This window comes from Danio aesculapii, chromosome 5 (genome assembly GCF_903798145.1).
Source record: "Danio aesculapii chromosome 5, fDanAes4.1, whole genome shotgun sequence".
In the NCBI taxonomy this organism is placed as follows: Eukaryota; Metazoa; Chordata; class Actinopteri; order Cypriniformes; family Danionidae; genus Danio; species Danio aesculapii.
In genome coordinates this window covers 21,197,700-21,218,911 of record NC_079439.1, presented here as the reverse complement: position 1 = coordinate 21,218,911, position 21,212 = coordinate 21,197,700, and the positions used below count along the sequence as shown (strand labels likewise).

The 21,212-nt window shown below is 35.3% G+C and overlaps 2 protein-coding genes across 3 annotated transcripts in view; one reads left to right on the top strand and one right to left on the bottom strand.

Annotated features, from left to right (window-relative positions):
• Positions 1–293: 293 nt before the first annotated feature.
• LOC130228992 (D-amino-acid oxidase-like) lies at positions 294–15,195 on the top strand. Of its 2 annotated transcripts, XM_056457534.1 has the most exons (11): positions 332–448; positions 2,627–2,822; positions 2,906–3,020; positions 4,661–4,737; positions 4,863–4,928; positions 6,466–6,520; positions 8,916–9,020; positions 9,091–9,173; positions 9,314–9,431; positions 10,623–10,721; positions 14,253–15,195. In XM_056457534.1, exons 1-11 carry the CDS (start codon positions 355–357, stop codon positions 14,385–14,387), a joined length of 1,143 nt encoding a protein of 380 aa, XP_056313509.1. In that variant the 5' UTR covers positions 332–354; the 3' UTR covers positions 14,388–15,195. The 2 variants fall into 2 exon arrangements, with proteins under 2 accessions (XP_056313511.1, XP_056313509.1); XM_056457536.1 differs by lacking the exon at positions 10,623–10,721 and having other exon boundaries at positions 294–448.
• svopa (SV2 related protein a) overlaps positions 14,306–21,212 on the bottom strand; it is a 31,956-nt gene continuing 25,049 nt past the window's right edge. The window contains exon 16 of the mRNA XM_056457533.1: positions 14,306–20,490. Within this exon, the coding sequence (XP_056313508.1) occupies positions 20,278–20,490 (213 nt within the window). The 3' untranslated portion in view covers positions 14,306–20,277. The remainder of the gene's footprint in view (positions 20,491–21,212) is intronic.

The window sequence follows — 21,212 nt, the reverse complement described above, 5'->3', positions numbered from 1 at the left end:
GTTGTCTTTTTCATCTTTTGTGAGATGTGTTAGTGTCTAGACACAGAACTATTTTACCATACGATTGGAAATGACAGACAACAATCAACCCGTTGCTCCCGAAATGTTAACCAATAATCAAGCACTGTCGCCACCTGCTGGACTAATGATGTAACTGAAGCTCTGAGCGAATCAATGAACACCCGAAGAGTATACAAATATTCCAGTCACTCATATGACGCAATACCTCCATCATTATTTACACCACGTAAAAAGTCTAACTAGTAATATTCAGAATCCAGTAAATATATTGGAATTTTCTGAAGTAGGATAACACAAATAGCGCCACCTCTACGTCACAGCTGACGTTACGTAATGTGCGAAAAAGTTTTGCGACCTGCCATTGCATACTTTACCTGCGTGAAAGAGACGAAAACGACCTGTTTAGACCAACGCCGAGAAAACTTCGGTGAGTGACGCTGTCCTCCTGTTATGTGCTTTTTGTTTTTGTTGAACTGATATAGTCTAGAGATCCTCGAATGCGATGAAGATCTCTTCGGATAAATGAAAAATGTATAAAAATGTAACATGTGTTATTTTAAGCTATACGTTACAAGCAATGCTTATCACAGTGCTCAGCATAACTGAGTACACCCCATTTTAAAAATGAATATTTTTATCAATTTCTAAGTGAATATAGGCAATATATTTTGGTGCTTTTGAACAAAAACGATTTATTAAACAGATATATGTATTAAAATAATTTTTTGTCACAGAACATCTTTAGAAATGGAAAGACAATACAATTAAGATCATGCAAAATATTGCAAACAAAAACATTTTTACAAATTGTATATATGTTTTGTTTCTCTTGATTTTTGAACATGCGAACCCCACGCGAACACGCGGAGAACATAAACTCACACAGAAATGCCAACTGACCAAGCCGGGGCTCGAACCAGCAACCTTCTTGCTGTGAGGCAATAGTGTTACCTACTGCACCACCGTGATGCCCCAAGGAATCATCTTTGAATCATTTTTTCAATGTACAAAAAATATAAGGAACAAATTGCAAGCATAGATAAATATAGTAGAGCAAATATACAAATAAAGCAGTCTATCAGTATTCAGCAACAAATAAAATAACCAAATGTATAATAAAGCTGTATAGTTTTCATTTTGTAAATGATTAAATGCAATTAATCTTTGTTAAAGCTACAAATGTAAAGCCCACATGCTTTAAACTAGCTTAAAATGTTTACACACGTCTGCAATTCATAAACTTTCACTTTATCCCTTTAACTACACCAGCAAGACAAAAATGTTTGGATTGCATTGCTTAACCCCTAATGTCACTACTAGTTAACACACTCAATGCATTTTTATTGCAACACATCCCATAATTTCTAAAATATCAACCTCTAACAAATGGTTGAAATGTCGGTTTACGGTAAAAGTAGCAGACTTAATACATACACTATGAAAAAGCTGAAAATCTGAAGTGTAAGACCAATTTATTTAAAAAAAATCTAAATAAAATATTTCTGAATACTAAATCATCTTTATTTTTTAAGGAAGCCACAAAATATTTCAGATTCGCATTTAACACACTTTTTTTTATTTTTTATTTTTTTTACAATTAAACCGAAATCAAGTGTAGTAGTGCCACAGGATTATGTTTGTTAGATTTTTTTTAATTTATTTTAAACAGTCAATCTTTAAATGACTTTAACAGTCAAAATATGGTCAACCATTTGGTAGAGCGGGAAGTTAAAGGGTTATTATGGTCAAACTGAAATGACTCCAAAAATTCTCATGTGTTTTGAACTACCTGGTCAACTATAGTCCTGACTCCACATTGCACATCTTGCGATTTGAATATTACAATATATTGTGCAGCCCTACTTTTCATAACTGTAAACATATGCAGCATTGGTGAATCATTTTTGGATGAATAAAAACATACACAGGTCAAACACTGCACATTTACAGTTTTCAAAATTACTTTTTTTTGACAGAACAGACTTCAAATCAGCTAAAATATATTATGAATCATATTAAAGGAATGTACAGTTAAAGTCAGAATTATTAGCCCCCCTGAATTATTAGCCCCCCTGTTTATTTTATTCCACAATTTCTGTTTAACAGAGAAGTTTTTTTCAACACATTTCTAAACATAATAGTTTTAATAACTCATTTCTAATAACTTATTTATTTTATCTTTGCCCTGATGACAGTAAATAATATTTGACTAGATATTTTTCAGGACACTTCTATACAGCTTAAAGTGACATTTAAAGGCGTAACTAGGTTAATTAGGTTAACTAGGCAGGTCAGGGTAATTAGGCAAGTTATTGTATAACGATGGTATGTTCTGTAGATTATCGGCAAAAAAATACATATAGCTAATAGGGGCTAATAATTTTGACCATAAAATGGTTTTTAAAAAATTAAAAACTGCTTTTATTCCAGCCGTAATTAAACAAATAAGACTTTCTCCAGAAGAAAAAATATTATCAGACATACTGTGAAAATTTCCTTGCTCTGTTAAACATTTAGGAAATATTTAAAAAAGAAAAACAATTCAAAGGGGGGTTAATAATTCTGACTTCAACTGTATATTGATGTTTATCTGACCTGTCTGCAGTCATGAAGGTGTGCATCATTGGTGCGGGAGTCATCGGTCTCTCCACTGCTCAGAGCATCTACCAGCACTTCCACAGCAGAGTCTCTCCTCTCACCATAGAGGTTTATGCTGATATCTTCACTCCTCTGACCACCAGCGACGGGGCAGCTGGACTCTGGCAACCCTATCTCTACGACAAGGGCAACGTCAAAGAAACGTGAGCTTTTATCTGTCAATGCAGCTGTTTCTCAGATATCTTAAAGAACCCAGCTAATTAAATGTTTTCTTTTCTATTCTCAGTCAATGGAACAAAGAGACGTTTAACTATCTACTGAGTTTCCTCGCCTCTCCAGATTCAGTTAAAATGGGAATCTTCCTTCAGTCTGGCTACAATCTGTGTGCTGAACCAATGCCGGTGAGAATGTCTCATTGTTTTTGCAACATAGATGGAATAAAATTCAAGTTTTTGATCATTCTGACATTACGTTGTCATTATGACATCATATTTTCAGGTAATTAAAATTGGCAATAAATGGAAGTTGCGAGTCTTCTCTGTTGTGACATAAAAAGCGATTCGTTATGTTACTTTAAAAAGGGAGTAAACCCATTGTTTTAAAAGCAACAAGTTGACTTTAACTTAAGTAAAAAAACAGATGCAAATTGGAACTAGGGGCAGCACGGTGGCTCAGTGGTTAGCACTGTTGTCTAACAGCAAGAAGGTCACTGGTTTGAGTACCAGCTGGGTCAGTTGGCATGTCTGTGTGGAGTTTGCATGTTTCCACTGGGTGCTCTGGTTTCCCCCACAGTCAAAAGACATGCAGTATGGGTGAAATGGATGACCTAAATTGGCCGTAGTGTATGAGTGTGTGTTTGAATGCGAGAGTATATGGGTTTCCCAGTACTGGGTTGCGACTGAAAGGCCATCTGCAGCTTAAAACATATGCTGGAATAGTTGGCGGTTCATTCTGCTGTGGCGACCCACATTTTACATGAAATTCAAATAACGGATTTTCTCATTTTTAAGGCAACTATTTGCTTTTTACATGTGTAGCCATTCGCAAATAAGAAAAAAGGTCAAGCAGAACTTAAATGATATAATAGTATAATATACTCACTAATTCATGATTCATTCAAAACAATTGATTCATTTAGATACTAAGCTAGTGACTGACTTTATAGTTGGTTTATTAAACCACTGAATCAAATTACTTGATCAAAAACAGACGTCTTCAGGATTGAAACACTGCAATGTTGCTCAAATCTTTTGTTTCATAATATATTCTTTGACAAAACAAAAAAAATCTAATAACTAGTAACAGATCAGTAACTCGTTCAATGCTAACTTATTTTAATATTTTTACAGTTTGTAATATTTTATAGGTTCATTAGTGTTTTACAATTATTTTGTGAAACTTTCAAAATACATTGTGGGTACTTAAACTTTTTTTATCCATAAATATTTATTGTGGAAAATTTTAATAAGGTGATTTTTATTGACACTTTAGTAGTTTGAAACAATATATTGTCTTTGCTGGTCACGTAAATTATTAATTTTATGAAGTTCGGGTACAGTATTTTGTTTTTGTCATAAATAAAATTTTCAACATCAAGAGATTAATATACCTTAATGCAATTTAACACTGTAAATAAACAGTAAATAGCAGTCAAAAACAATTTTTTTTTTTTTATGTGGCCTCAGTCATTCAGAGAATGCCTTTGGACTCTTAAAATGTGCTTAAAAGTGATTGACACAATAATATCAGCTCACACATCGTAATAGAATATTGCACTCTCCTACTTTTGATTTGATGGTTGGTGAATATGAACGTTCTCACAGTGTAGCAGTCCAGTGCAGGCATGAGAGCAGAGTATAATAAACCTTACTGGAAACCCGAACAAAAGAAGTTCTCAGAATTCTCTGAATCTAAAGACCCCAAGCGTCCGCTTTAAACTCTTGAGGCCCCTCTTTCAGGCTTGGGATTAAAACTGGTATAAAATCAGAGTGAAAATAACTGACCCATAACTGACTGCACTTTCTCTGTTCCTCTCTTATAGGAGCCCTCATTTAAAGAAGCTGTTTTGGGTTTTCGTCAGCTTTCTAAACGGGAATTAGAGATGTTCCCGGGTTACAGGTGACTACTAGTTCTGCTGTTTTCCCCCTTGATGATTGTGGCGATTATTTATAAAACCGAATATATTGGACTGGTCATTAATGGGATTTGTGATTCACCTATATTTTGTCCTCTATTTCTTTCAGTTTTGGCTGGTTTAACACTGCTCTCATGATTGAAGGAAAGACGTATTTGCCCTGGCTCATGAATTGGTGAGAGATTTCTCTTATCTTATCAGCAACAAAAAATAGAATTGCAATGAAATGACAGAATATACAGTGGAGTTCAAAAGTCAGAGATTCATCATGTGATATAAATAATATAATGATTGCATTTTATTTCTTGTCTTTACTATTTTTATTATCATTACAGTCAAAATGTTAGGCAGTGTATTTAGGGTTTGTTGAAGTGGGTTTATACAGTACAAATTTATATGTTATTGAAAAATATTAAATACAAATTAAAAAAAAAGAGAAAAAAGAAGAGAAGCAAAAACGTTACAAATTTTGTTGACATTTTGTAGGTTGTATATTTTTTTTTTGCAATATTTTGCTTGAATTTAATTGTATTAGCTTTCAATTTCTAAATATGTTTGGTGACTATTATTTAAATATTAGTCTGTAAATGTTAAATAAATAAACTAGTCTGTTAGTTGAATAAATATTATTTGAATAAATATATCTGTTTAATAAATCTGTTTTGTTTAAATGCACCAAAATACGTTGCCTATATTCACTGAGAAGTGGATAAAAATATTCATTTTCAAAATGGGGTGTACTCGATCATACTGAGCATTGTCTAAAAAAAATAAATAAATTATATATATATATATACACACACATATACACACACATACACACACACACACACAGGTGAAGTCAGAATTATTAGCCCCCCCTGAAATATTTCCCCCCTGTTTATTTTTTTCCATAATTTCTGTTTAACTGAGAGAAGATTTCTGTAACACATTTCTTATCATAATAGTTTTAATAACTCATTTCTAAAAACTGATTTATTTAATCTTTGCCATGATGACAGTAAATAATATTTGACTAGATATGGTTTAAGACACTTCTATACAGCTTAAAGTGACATTTAAAGGCTAAACTAGGTTAATTAGGTTAACTAGGCAGGTTAGAGTAATAGGGCAAGTTATTGTATAATGATGGTTTGTTCTGTAGACAGTCGAAAATAAAATATAGCTTAAATGGGCTAATAATATTGACCTTAAAGTGGATCACAAACAATTAAAAACTGCTTTTGTTCTAGCTGAAATAAAACAAATAAGACTTTCTCTAGAAGAGAAAATATTATCAGACATACTGTGACAATTTCCTTGCTCTGTTAAACATCATTTGTGAAATATTTAAAAAAGAAAAACAAATTTATATATATATATATATATATATATATATATATATATATATATATATATATGTGTGTGTGTGTGTGTGTTGTGTTTTATATTTTACACACATAACAGCTTCAAAATTCAATTTCGAACTATCTGTCTAATTAATGCTGTAGAGCAAAAAAAAAAAAAAAAAAACTTTTTTGTAAATAAACAATTTTATGTGAATGTTGTTATTCTTATAATGAATATTCATTAGAATAACTGTTATGCATATGTTTTGTCATAAAATTTATCTGTAGTGAATGTGTTACTCATTTACAGCAAGACTTTTTTAGGCCAAACAATGATTAACACAGTGTTTGACACTTTGGTCACGTTGATGTGCTTTTCTGCAGGTTAAAGCAAAAAGGCGTCACATTTTTTCAGAGGAAGATCGACTCATTTAAAGAGGTTTGAAAAAATATGCATTTTCATTTTAATGCTTTTATTAAGCCAAAACAAATGTCAAATGTACACTAGACTTTAAAGTATACATTCACATATACAAGACACTGATTTAAATTGACAAAACATAGGATTTCTGTTTCAAACAAATGCTCCCCTCAAGAAATTCCTATTCTTCAGAGAATCCTTCAAGTGTATCAAACAAGTTTGTAAAGAAACTTTAAGCAGCACAATTGTTTTCAACACTGATATCATGGTAGAGCTTCTCTTCAGTGGATCATTTTTCAACACTGACACTGCTATTAAACTGAACATAATCTGTTTGCATGTAATTAGAACTACACCAGCATTCTACCATTCTGACATGCTGCTGAATATGTATTTAGTTAGGCCTTTAAATTTTGTTTTTAAATTCCTATTCGTTTTTGTATATCAGCTTTGACAATCATCTACAACCCCAAATCAGATAGAGTTGGAACAGTATGGAAAACACAAATTGAAAAAGAAAATAGCGATTACTAAATATATTTTGACTTGTATTTCACTGCAGACAATATGAACACAAAATATTTCATGTTTTGTCTTGTCAACTTCATTTGATTTGTAAATATACATACTTACCTGTCATTAAGGCCTGCAACACCTTCCAAAAATAAGTTGGGACAGGAGCAATTTAGGGCTAGTAATCAGGTAAATTGGTTAAATAATGATGTGATTTGAAACAGGTGATGTCAACAGGTGATTTCAATTATTATTTGGTGCAAAAGCAGCAGCATCCAAGAAAGGTCTAGTCCTTTAGGAGCCAAGATAGGTCAAGGATCACCAGTTTGCCAACAAATACGTGTGAAAATCATTGAAATGTTTAAAAACAATGTTCCTCAACGAAAGATAGAAAGACATTTGGATGTTTCACCTTCAACAGTGCTGAATATAATTAAAAGATTTAAGGAATCTGGAGGAATTTCTGTGCATCAAGACTGAAAACACATCTGTTTAGCTGTGCCTTTACTAAATGAGCACTGTGCTACGTCTGACAGATCGCACTATTATGTTTTTCTCTTTTTCATTCTCATATATCCTGTTATAACACATTTATCTGTTTTTATCTGTTTTTTATCATTTTTATTATTTGTTTATATTTTCGTATACTTGTCTTTTTTATTCTTGTTAATGTAAAGCACTTTGAATTGTATGAAATGTGCTATATAAATAAACTTGCCTTGCCTAAAGGACAAAGGTGCAAGCCTAAGCTAAACAACCATGATCTTCGATCCCTCAGGTGGCACTGCATTAATATTCCTCATCTATCTATAAGCGATATCCCCACATTGTCTCAGGACTACTTTGGCAAACCTTTGTCAAACTCCACAATACATAGTTACATTCACAAATGCCAATAAAAACTGTACTGTGCCAAAAGGAAGCCCTATGTCAACAGTATCCAGAAGCGCCGTTGACTTCTCTAACCTTGAAGATTTCCATCTGGGATGGACCATCACACACTAGAAACGTGTACTGTGGTCAGAAGAATCATCATTTCAGGTATTTTTTGGGAGAAATGGACACCATGTGCTCCGGACCAAAAAAGAAAATGATCATCCAGACAGTTACCAACAACAAGTCCAAAAGCAAGGGTCCGTCACGGTATGGGGTTGTGCCAGTGCCCTTGGCAAAGGTTACTTGCACTTCTGTGATGGCATTAATGCTTTAAAGTACATTTTGGAGCACAAAATGCTGCCTTCTTTTCCAGGGCACCCATACATATAACAAGACAATGCAAAACCACATTCTGCATACATTACTAAATCCTGGCAGCGAAGGAAGAGGATACAGGTACTTGATTGGCCTGTCTGCAGTCCTGACCTGTCTCCAATAGAGAATGTGTGGCACATCTTGAAATGCCAAATGTGACAATGAAGAACTCAAACTTTTGCGCACCTCAAGACTTGTTATCAGGAAGAAAGGGGAAAAAATGACACCTGAAAGACTTCATCAGTTAATGTCTTCAGTCCCCAAATGTCTTTTAAGTGTTTAAACATTACAACATTACAATGTGGTAAATGCTTTACTGTTACAACTTTTTTAAAAAGGGTTGCAAAAGGCAAAATTGAAATACGTGTTCATTTTGAGGAAAAAAAACAATAAACATCATCAGGAACACATTAAATAATGTTTCATTTTTGTCTGCCATCAAATAAAAGTCAAAGTAAATTTAGAAATCACTTTTTCTTTTATTTGCGCTTTCCATACTGTCCCAACCTTTTCTGATTTAGTGTTGTAGATTGTATGAAGTGCTATAGAAATAAAGATGACTCAACGTAATATGAAATTATTCTTGAGCACTAAATCAGCATATTGAGGTGATTTCCACATCTTTACTAACCTGATAAATGTTGTCCAGTTGTCAGACAGTGGTGCTGATGTGATCATCAACTGCTCTGGTGTTCGCTCAGGAGAGCTGCAACCTGATCCTGAGCTCCAGCCAGCCAGAGGACAGATCATAAAGGTTAGTCAGCCAATCATATTCACAGATTTGACACAGAACTGCGCTGATCTCATTTCATTTCTATCAACAGGTAGACGCTCCCTGGTTAAAGCACTGGGTCATCACGCATGACTCCACATCAGGAGTCTATGATTCACCGTACATCATTCCTGGGTAGATCTCTTTAATAAATTGATCAAATAAAAATTCATTGATAAAAATACAAAACTGAAAATATAAGAATAAAAGCTAATACAAGATATTAAAAAGTTTTATAAGTTTATACATTATAATAAACAAATTTGCCTCCGCAGGAGTCGTTTGGTCACTGTTGGTGGAGTTTTCCAAGTGGGAAACTGGAATCGGCTGAACAGTTCTGTTGACCATAAAGGAATCTGGGAAGCCGCCTGCAAACTTGAGCCCAGTCTACAGGTAGTTTTCCAGTATTTTATCCTTCCAACTTTAGTGTTTGTTAGAGTGGCCTGAATGGATTGGACATCCTTTTTTCTTTCTAGCAATGGTTCATATGGTCATGGAAAACCTGTAAAAGTCTTGAAATTTTAACATGGCATTTTCCAGGCCTGGAAAAGTTTTGGAAAAACAGATAAACCCACATAAAGTTTTGTTAAAGTCATGGAAATTAGTTTAACAAATATCTGTATAGTTGAATTAGGGCTGCGCGATATTGGAAAAATCTAACATTACGATATTTTGTAATTCTGTTATATATATTGCGATGTGAATACAGTTTCACCAGATGATTTAACAGGTTTATTTGGATTAATTGGGGGGATTTTGAAGAGGAGTGAATATTGAATAATGAAATAAATAACAAATAAATTACAAGCATAGATAAAAGTGAATTATAGTTTTCAGGTATTCTCTATTCAGATACAGATATTGAATAATAAACACTGCATAGTCTTCATTGTATATTATTTAATCACTTGTGGCCGGATGTTTTAAAATTTGAAATATTGAAATGTTCACACAGTCACAGGCCGTAAAGGGACAGTTTACTCAAAGATTAAAATGTACTCACTATTTACTCACACTTTACTTATCTCAATACCATACAAGTTATTAAATTATATTCTTTTTGTGTTTATTTAAAAAAACTCAAATGTTTGAAACAAGTGAAGGGTGTAAGGAAAATGGTAAGTAATTTTTGGGCGAACTATGTCTTTAAAAATGCATGCAGATGATAAACTTTTAATCTATTATGATTAAACTCTATAATAAACTATAATCCCAACATTGCATATCCTGCGAAGTGACTATTGCGGATGCACACATTGCAACATCAGTGCTGAAACGATATATTGTACAGCCCTAACTTAAATATAGGTTAGTTGTCTTTATTTATTTTCTGTCCTTGGCCAAGAACTTGCTCTCCCATTGTTAGTGCTGTGTAAGCATTATCAAAATCAATTTGACATGGATATAAAAACTAATTTAATTGTTGCGTGTTCTGTGATATGCTGTAATAAATTTGAACGTTGTTGTATTTCCTATTATTTAACATGTATATGTAGACATTACATGAAACATTATGAAAATGTACTTGAAAGTCTTGGAAAAGTCATGGAATTTTAGTAGTAAAAATGTGTATGAACCCTGTAGCATGCACGGATAGTAGAAGATTGGACTGGTCTCAGACCTGCACGCAGTAAAGTCAGACTGGAGAGAGAAGTCATACGATCTGGAGGACACTCATTTGAGGTGACCATCACACTGAAGACTTGATGTCATTTCCCAATGAAAACAAATTGTGTAAATCATTGTCAAAGTTTAATAATGAGCCCCTAAAAGGACATGTTAATGGATGGGAGGAAACCTTGGTTTTGTATGAGTGCTAAACGTTTGTGTTCTGCCAGAAAGCATTGCATCCACTCACAAAACCTTTGCATTTACTTGGGGGATGAAAATAATATAAGATAGGAGGCAAATTGTATATGCTGTATACTATACTATGCATATAATGCTTTTGTGAATCTCCTGTGATCACGATACTTTTATAAGAGAAACATAAGTGAGCACTCCTTTCATAGCACATGTTAAAGTTTTGCAGGCAATTAAAATTCTGGTCCCACTTTATTTTAAGTGGCCTTAATTACTACATTTTACATATAGTTCAGGAGGCATTCTGCGATTCAACAAAAGGCAATTCATACAACGAGTGCTAATTATACAAGGGAACTGTTTGTGCTCAGAGAATTAAGTGCTAGAGTATGGAGGGAGGAGTGTTTTTTTTTTTATAGTGAGAAGAGTGGTTCTGCAGGTGGTTTGTCAAGCCCACTCACCTGTGTGAAGCAAATTTTATAAACGCAGTGTTTTTTTTTTTTTAAATATGGAGTGACCATAAGAAAGTGTCTGGTACAAATGTGCAAAACTGATGCAAGTGTCAGGGAGATGAAAGAGTGTGTTTTCAACTGGTCATTTGTCAAGCTCACTCACCTGTGTGAGGCACACTCAGAATTGCATAATGCTTTGAGGTTACTACTACATACTTACATTTAAATGAATCATTTGGTACAATACACTTATTATGTACATACATGTTTTACATTGTACATATATTTAAAAATATATTTGCATTTAATTACATCTGTAATTATAATTACACTGTTGACCTACCCTTAAACCTTTACCCACCCTTAACCTCTTAAGGTCCAAGGTGTTTTTTACATGCATTTTTTTATTTCTCTTTGCTATTTGGGCTTATTGGAACCTAATTTGAATAAAAATGAAGTATCATCTTTTGATATGATGTACTTTTAGAGAAAAATGATGTCCACATAATTTACAAAACTCTTTTTCCTGAATGTTTTTTTAATGCATATTTAACATAGATTTTTTAACTTGCTTGAACTATCAGAGAGTAAAAACAATTTTTTTCCCATTTTGGACAGTTAAAAATAGTGTTTGGGACATTTCATATGGTGCAAAACAGTTGCAGGATGACACTGTATGCTTTATATTTTTTTACAGACATACAAAGTATTTTAAATTGCCACCTAGGACACTCAAGCCCTAGGAGGTTAAACCTACCCACCAAAGCTGTCCCTAACCATACCTGCATCCCACCTCAATAGCATCATTCAACATATATACAAGAGGCTAATCGGTGCATGGTCTAACAGGGTTGTGCTAATTCTTTTGATGAGTTATGGGTGTGTTTGGAGCATAACGTGCATTAAACAAATCAGAGTCTCATTTCCCATTCCCTTTAAGAGGCAGTTGCGTCACACCATGGCACATTATTTATTTACATGCCAGACTTTGTAAGTGGAAAAACTGAACACAGTTTAAGAGAAAACAGTTAAACAGACCATCTGCAGCGCGAGGATAAAGAATGAGCCTCCTCCATTCGGCCTCTTTACTTTCTCTTTAGTTTACTTTTGCCCTTTACTTTACTCCTTTACTTTCATGGGTAAGGAAACGGTGTTGTACACACTCCACTGAAGACATGCATTAGCCTACATATTTAATTATTTCGTTTGTTAAGCACAAAGATTTGTTTCAAAACTATTTCTAAATTCAGTTCTAATTTCCAGCAAATGAATAAATGAACAATTGTGGTCAAAAAAACTGAGTTATATCCAAACACACTTCCTATTCTTATACCCCATATAGTGACAAATACGCCTCAAAAACCCAACAGGTGGACAAATCCAAACTTGTTTTATTAAACAACTATAAATATGCATATAATAAATAATACTGTTAATAATAATATCATTATACAAAATCAAATTGTCATGAATAAACTGAAAAAAAGCCTTCCGACATCAAGGCATTGTGGCAGTGGTTTTTATATAGAAAAGAATAATTTTTGTAACATTTTAATCCCTTAATTTTTTTCATATGTAAAGATATTTGTGTATTGCTGTACATTCTGTGTATATTAGGCAATGTGTAAGCATTTTGGACATGCATAACTAACGCGCTCTGCGCTGGTCAATGGCGCAGTCTATTTCAATTCCTCAAAATAGCAACACGCAAACAATGCGCCTTAACCCATCTCCTTTCTTGACCAGCACACCCATGAGTCCACAAAGTAGCGCAAAAGGGATTTGCTATTTAAACAACGTGCCGCAAAATGTGAAATTAGGATTGCGCTGGTCTGAAAATAGCAACAAATCACACCAAACACATCTTGCACCTTATTGCGCCGGGTGTATGATAGGGCCCAATAAGTACACTGTACTTATTATTTGGATGTAAGTACCTAGTAGTTAAGGCTATTTAATATAAAGTGGCACCCACATTTTTGCAAGCTATCTGAGTTTAAGAGATCGAATGCGTTTTAAAATTAAAGTAAATAAAAGATTTCCAAGCACACTAATTTTAGCAAGCGAATGTAATAGATGACTATGCACACTATACAGTAGTCAACATTTGGAGTGGATCAAAAGCTTTAATCAAAGCTATCCTAAAACTATTTTACACCCATTCTTGTCTTAGAACACTTTTGAAGAACTTTTTTGATCCACCAAATGTTGACTGCTGTAGTTTCTGAGTACATTCAGAAAGCAAAAGTTTTATAGTAGTTTCAAAATTTAACATTTATCAAAAAAGGGGCAAAAGTCTTGCAAGTGAACACTAAATATCTCTACGTAGTCCACAAAAATGTAACGATTGCTCAGTACGCTGTGAGATTTCACAAGACAAAGCCTACAATTTTAAGCACACATTTTTAATTTATTTTTTCGGGGTTTTTCACCTTTATTGGATAGGACAGTTGAGAGTATTGACAGGAAAGCATTGAGAGCAGAGAGAGGGGAAGGATCGACATAGGATTACGAGGCGGAATTGAACTCGGTTCGCCGTGAGCACCGGAGTGCATGTGTCGACACACTAACCACTACACCACTGGCGCAAACTATTTTTAAGCACACATTAAAAGTGTTTTGCACACAAACACAGTTTTTCATGTATAGTTTTATGCGCACACTGTACAATTTTTCAAGGGAACCCACAAGCTTAAAAGTAAACGCAAAGGTTTTGCAGGTGAACACAAAAGATTTCCAAGCACACAATAAGGTTTTGGGAGAGAACAACAATTTCAGACCAAGAGAAACACAAAAGTTTTGCAAACAAATGCAAGAGTTTTCGAGGAAGCACAAATGTTTTGTGAGGACACACAAAAGCACTGCAGTGTCAATTTTCCATCATCATGTCTCTTTAGGGGCTTGTTGACTCATGATTTTCCTCTTTTTTCACACGTCATGCTGTTTTCTTTCACCTCAGATCATCCATAACTATGGACATGGAGGTTTTGGACTGACCATCCATCGTGGGTGTGCTGAGGAAGCTGCTCGGCTCTTTGGACAGTTCCTGGAGCAGAAAGGATTGCTAGCAGCACAAGCTAAATCACGTCTTTAACAGATCTGAGCCATCAGATAGCGTTATCTATAATCTATAATTCTAATGCACATCGTCCTACCAATTCCAAAAGATCATTTGTCCACATTTCTCTGCCAATACAGACACACATACTCTCTTTTTTAAGCATACTTTATTGTTATCGTACATGTACATCCAGTGCAGTGGCAAGAAGATCAGTGCACACAGACACAAAACGCGGCACTAAATCGCAAAAGGCAGGCATAGGAGAAAACTTTCTGGACAACTGCACACTTCCCCCATCATGCCAAACACACACCATACGGCTGAAAAGGCAGAAATACAAATAACCGAATATAGCATTGAGCAGTTGAGTTGAAGAAACAAAGTGTGTTTTGATGCAAGCCACTGTTGCGCTGATGTGCTAGAATAGACAGGAATAAAATAATAGTTTTGTGACCTACAGATGCTATTCTGTTTTATTATTATTTCATCGTACGTTAAAGGCACAATATGTACATTTTTTCCATTAAAATATAAAAAATATAATCTAGAATAGCCTTATATATATAGCCTGACTAACGTTTTGAAGAACGTTTAAATCCAGAGAAGTAAGCAATTTTACGTGACACATCCTAGATTTTCGGATTGGTTTTACAGGTAACGTGGACACAACAAAGACGCTTTAATATGTTGCGTGTTTTATTAGCCTGCCCAGAGCAGCATTATTTTAGAACTCTGAAATGTATTTAGTATGATAATACAGCGCTGCTTCTTCCCGATGTGATTACGAGCGGAAGAGCCGTAAATGGTGAACTGTGGCATAATAAAAGCTCCTCTGATTGTGTGTCGTTTTGTGCTCGTCTCAACAAGTGATGTTTTATAAACAAATTTCAGGAGGAGCACGCGCAGAAGTTTCAGTATCAAATACATCATTGACAATTATTCTATTATCCAATCAGTTCTTGATCAAACCCCTATATATACCAAAGCTGTCTTACCTGCAGCATCTTACGACTTTAGCATCCCTCCACCACCCCGTCACCTCACCTCTTAAGCATTACAATCCCGGGGGGAGCGTTCTGGGGCCGGGCTAGATACTTCGCTCGAATCCCAATATCTCTCTGTTTCCTGATAAGAGGAATAACTCGAGTTTGGGTATCTTCCACGTGCTCAGAGCCCTCTCCCCGGACAGCACGCCAAATACGCTTTATTCTGAAACTATTGCAAGTGTGAACTCGTGAATTGCTTCAGTTTTACGTCGCCAGATTTCAGACTTAAGGATATTGCACACTGAATCAGAAATTTTAATCCACAATTTTTGCATGTTAAAAACAAATGACTTTACATTGTCAACCTCGTTACACTTGAAACTTTTATCTGTCATATCAAAAATTAAATTGGGTTTGATTTTTTTCCATTTTTTGTATACAAAAAAGTGTTTTGAGAGGTGTTTTGACAGTTCAGAGCCACCGAACAACCGAAACGCAAAATACAGCCCTCACCTTAATCATATTGACACACTGCCTCCGAAACTTTCTTCTGTCCTAACAAAAGTTTAATTGGGTTTGATTTTTTTCTATGTTTCGCATCTGAAAAAGCGTTTTTTTTTTTTGTTTTGTTTTGACAGTTTGAGGTGTTTTGATAGTTCAGAGCCATCGTACAAACGAAGGGTAAAATACAGACCTCACGTTGTGTCAATCATATTGACACACTACCTCCAAAACATTCGTTCATCATTACATAAATTAAACTGGGTTCAATTCTTTTCCATCTATCGCATCCGACAAAGCGGTTTGAGAAGCGTTTTGACAGTTCAGAGCTATTGTACATGCGAAAGGCAAAATACAGACCTCACGTTGTGTCGATCATATTGACACACTGTCTCCGAAACTTTCGTCCATCATAAAAAAATTAATCGAATTCGATTTTTACCATTTTTCGCATATGAAAAAGCGGTTAGAGAGGAGTTTTAACATTTCAGAGCCACCGTACAAGCGAAAGGCAAACTACAGAATGCCGTTAGCCTTCACCACAGAGAACTGACAAGCACAGCGCATAATATATAAAGATAAATAAATAAAGACAGAACGTGGTGGACAGTTGAGAACCCCTCTGTAATAAAGTTGCTGGCTTCCTGGCCATCGGGAAGAAGGAGACAGAGAACTATTAATAAACAATAATTTATTAATGGAAAAATAAAACAAACAAACAAACTGAAAGCAAGAAGTAAAACAAAGTGTTCAGACCTGGTCCTCTCTCGTCCTCCACTGCTGTCTCTCCCCCTTTTATAATCCAGAGCTTCTCTGTGAGACTCTAGGCCCGTTTCCACAGCTCTCAGCCCCGCCCACTCGCTTCATCCTATATCCTGAATTCAGTGACTGACACACTTCTACCCAGCTGCTGTTTGGGCTGTGTGTGGGTGTGTGTCCATACCTCTGACATACTGCCTATAGACATTATAACTGAAAGCTAGACGCCTCATGGTCCGCTCTAATATGTCATTGCAGCCACCATCTATTATAATGTCTGTGGTACTGCCAGTCTCTATTCTGGATTTGTTCACGTATGTAAATGTGTAAAGAATCAAAAGCAATATATCAAAATTTCACAGATTTCTGGAAATAAACTTTGCTTTTGGGGATAATCCAGCCCAGATAAGAAGAACTCTTCCTCTCTATACAGTATTGGATGAACACAATATGTAGCTTATTCCTCTTTCCTTTTTCTATTTTGAATAAGAGAGAGGAGAATAAAAACGTCACTGCTTGAATTGACAACAAAATGTTTTTTGTTTTTTTTGTTTGGAATGGATTAATATGCATCGGACTCGGTGTGCAAGGTTTGTGTACATGATGAATTAAGATACAAAAAAACACATACGAAAATTTCGGACTTCAGTATGCAAAGACCTTTTTTCTGCTCCATACTACCATGATAGTAATTGTTGAATACTTTAGCTCATCCATGAACGTTACTTCTGCAGGAGTCCCAAAAGATGGAATAAAGACAACAACTCCCAGGATTCCACACTTAGTCACAGAGCAATCAAACTACACCTTTGTTTTTTGTAAATACATGCCCTCTAGTGGTGAAAATGACATGCTGTGCCTTTAAGATCAATGACCTTTGAAATGCCTGATTATAAAAGAATGACTGGGGTTTACACACTTATACGCAAGTGATTGCCTTTAGCAACTATCGAGAGGATGATGTGAAGTGCTCTCTTAAGTGCTGAGTGGTCTGAAATGAAGACTTTGGTGTCCACTAGATACATCACCGCTGTCAGCAAAAGTACTCTGAATGGCTAACATTTAACCAGCTTAATGTATGGCAAACCAAAAAAGCAATACAACAGACTACAAACCGGTGCTGTGTCTGATTTATAGCAGCTTCCCGTCTTTGCTTCAGTGAAGAGATAAAAGTTGTCACGACCTCCCCAAAGGAATGCTGGGAGTGGAATGTAAGGCCCTCTTTAGAAAGCAAAATAATATTCACCTTTCTACTCGCTGTCACACTAAATACTTCGCAAACACACACACACATCTTGTGCTATCTTTCAACTTTAAGACTTTCGGGATTTTGGATCTTTCGTTGTTCTCCTAAATGCCCCCAAATGCTCTTCAGATCCTTTGAACATAAGAGAGTGCTGATGGTTTTCATGTGTTAAACTGCATAATGCAGTATTCATAGTCATCGGCTGCATCTGAAATCGCATACTCTCCTGAGTAGGTACGTATTTTGAATATGAACTTACTTTGTGACCACTGAAAAGAAAGTATGTACTATGTATGTAGTGGTAATGTAATCTGGACGTCCTGCTTTCACTGTATGGTCATTGTGACTTCATGACCAAGCAGAGGCAGTTTAATCACTTTCAGTGCCATTAACAAAATCCTCTACATCGGACTTGTGGGATAGTAAAGTGTACATCAAATGCACACTTCAAAATCTATTAGACTTAGTTTAATTACTGCTGTGAATTTGGACATACTTCTTTTGTTTTTTGCCTACTACAGTGCAGTGCTTAATTATTATGCAAGTCAATGAACTGAGCATATATTTTCCTAAGCACTTTGTACCAATTCCAAACCACATTAATTTTGTATTTAATTATAATTAGTCATATATAATTTCTAACTAATAGCAATAAACAACTTATATTTTTATGTGCATAATTATTAAAGGATAAGTTTACCCAAAAATTCTGCCATCATTTCCTCATCCTTCACTTGTTCCAAACTTGCTTATGTTTCTTTCTTCTGTTTTGCACAAAAGAAAAGATACTGAAGAATGTTTAAGGGAATAAGTCATTGACGTCCATAGTATTGTTGCTTCCAACTATGGATGACAATCTTTCATAATTTACAAACGATTAGCACCACTTGAGTGCGAGTAAATGACAAGTAATAATAAATATTAATATTTTGGTGAACTATCCTTTAAAGCAGGTTTCCTTTCACAAATAAAAGTCTCTAAAAACTTGTATGTACACACTGAAAATCAAAAATGCTGAAATGCTCTTGAGAAAGATGCACTACCTGACAAAAGTCTTGTCTTGATCCCAGTTGTAAAAGCAACAAATAATAACATGATTTCTAGTTGATCATTTGGAAAAGTGGCAGAAGGTAGATCTGTTGAACTGCATCCCAATCATCACAAATACTGCAGAAGACCTATTGGAACCCTCATGGACCCAAGATTCTCACAGTAATCAGTCAAGTTTGGTGAAGGAAACATCATGGTTTGGGGTTACATTCAGTATAGGGATGTGCGAGAGATCTGCAGAGTGGATGGACACATCAACAGCCTGAGGAATCAAGACATTTATGCTGCCCATTACATTACAAACCACAGGAGAGGGCAAATTGTTCAGCAGGAGAGCGCTCCTTCTCATACTTTAGCCTCTACATCTAAGTTCCTGAAAGCAAAGAAGGTCAAGGTGCTCCAGGATTGGCCAGCCTAGTCACCAGACATGAACATTATTGAGCATATCTGTGGTAAGATGATGGAAGAGGCATTGAAGATGAATCCAAAAAATGTTGATGAACTCTGGGAGTCCTGCAAGAACGCTTTCTTTGCCATTCCAGATGACTTTATTAATAAGTTATTTGAGTCATTGCAGAGATGTATGGATGCAGTCGTTCAAGCTCATGGGTGTCATACACAATATTAATTATTTTTCCACTGCACCTTGACTTTACATTCTATCATGTATTCATTCTGTAACATTCTCATTATTTCTGTTAAGTGACAAGACTTTTGTCTAAGCAAAGTCAGACCTTACTGTCCTAATTAATTAAAAATCAAGGCGTGATCATATTTTATTTTGGTAAAATAAGCGTAATCTAGAGGCCTTTGTATTTCATATAAGCCACTTCTGATACCAAATGATCAACTAGAGGTCAAGTTATTATTTGTTGTTTCTAAAACTTGGACATGCGAGAACTTTTGTCAGGCAGAGTAAATAATACATCACTTATTAATGCTTATATACAAAATGAATAGTAGTTATTAATAATAATGGAGACTGAAATTGGAAAAATGTGCTTGTGGAAAAAATAAATATGATTAAAATTTTAACTTGCATTCTAAGTATGCACGCACTGTATGTTGTAGTGAAGTATGCGATTTCGGATCTTGTTTTACATCATTTTCAACCCCTTTCCTATTGTAGTCCTTGGCAATGAGGAAAAAGGGTTATTAATTATGTGATGGCAATCCATTTCCCTCCATTTCTCTTGTTTATAAAGAGAAACCTCGCAACCTTTGGTGTGGGAATGTGTTATTTATAGACTGGTTGAAACCAAAACCAAGCAGTTCTTAAAATCATCAAATCTGCTATTCGTTGATGGAATTTTGTTACACTTCCATCAACGAGTGCTTTTCTTCCACCAAGTCTTTCCAAACCTCTCGGCGGTGCTCCTCGTCAGTCCTGCGATTCGGAGCTGGAATGTGGGATTCCTCCAGGACTGTGGTCTGAGGCACGTCCCATCATCTCCTGACCCCACTCTCTGTGGCTGGACTCCTGCAGGCCTCGTCCTGTGGTCTCTATGGGCAGCGCACAGGAGGCGATAGCAGCCAGCAGACAGCAGCAGCAGTACACGGACAGAGTCAGATACACCGATGACTCCAGCATCACCTGCAGGGACAACAGCAGACACAGGTTCACAGCTTTCTCTGTGTTTCAGCAAATGGAATGATTTCTGGTGACACTTTATTATTTTGACACATATTTAGGAAAAATGCTTTGAAAATTTTCTACAATAGACTCTGGGCAAATTTACTACTCTTTCATTATGTTAGTGGCTATTTTTGGCCTATTGACTTCCATTATTGCAAAGCCATGACATCATGTATTCTTCTTTGTTGCTGGTTTTCCCTATTTAGAAGAGGTCAAATATGTAATTTTTACTGTTGACCATAAGTTGCACTGCAAAAAAAGCTTGGTTTCTGGCTTTTATATGGAGTACAGTGCTTACAGTGCACCCAGCACAAACTATTAAGCACAAACAATTTTGTGCTTAATAGACGTCTAATAGACATCAAAACGTAGACAGCTTGGCTAAAGCAAGGCTAAACCTGGGCTGGCAGTGAAAATCTTAGCCATTTAAGAATAGCCTAAAACTAGAATAGTCACCAAATAGACAGATTAGACAGACTTTATATGTGTAGTCATTAATTTCTGTTTATTTGATGACTAGTCTAGTTTTGGCCCATTCTTAGACCTCTATAAGATTTTCACTTACGGCACAAATTTAGCCTTGTTTTAGCCAAGATGACTTTGTTTGGACATCTATTAGACATCCACTAGACTTCTTTTAACAATAAAAAATGCTTGCTGGGTATGTGAGAGACCTTTGT

Bases quoted from the DNA above. Each gene is read 5' to 3' on its own strand.
- LOC130228992 (XM_056457534.1), top strand. From the start codon at position 355: ATGTGCGAAAAAGTTTTGCGACCTGCCATTGCATACTTTACCTGCGTG. The intron at 3,021-4,660 runs GTGAGAATGTCT...CCTCTCTTATAG, and splicing joins TGTGTGCTGAACCAATGCCG to GAGCCCTCATTTAAAGAAGC. The intron at 9,174-9,313 runs GTAGATCTCTTT...TTGCCTCCGCAG, and splicing joins TCACCGTACATCATTCCTGG to GAGTCGTTTGGTCACTGTTG.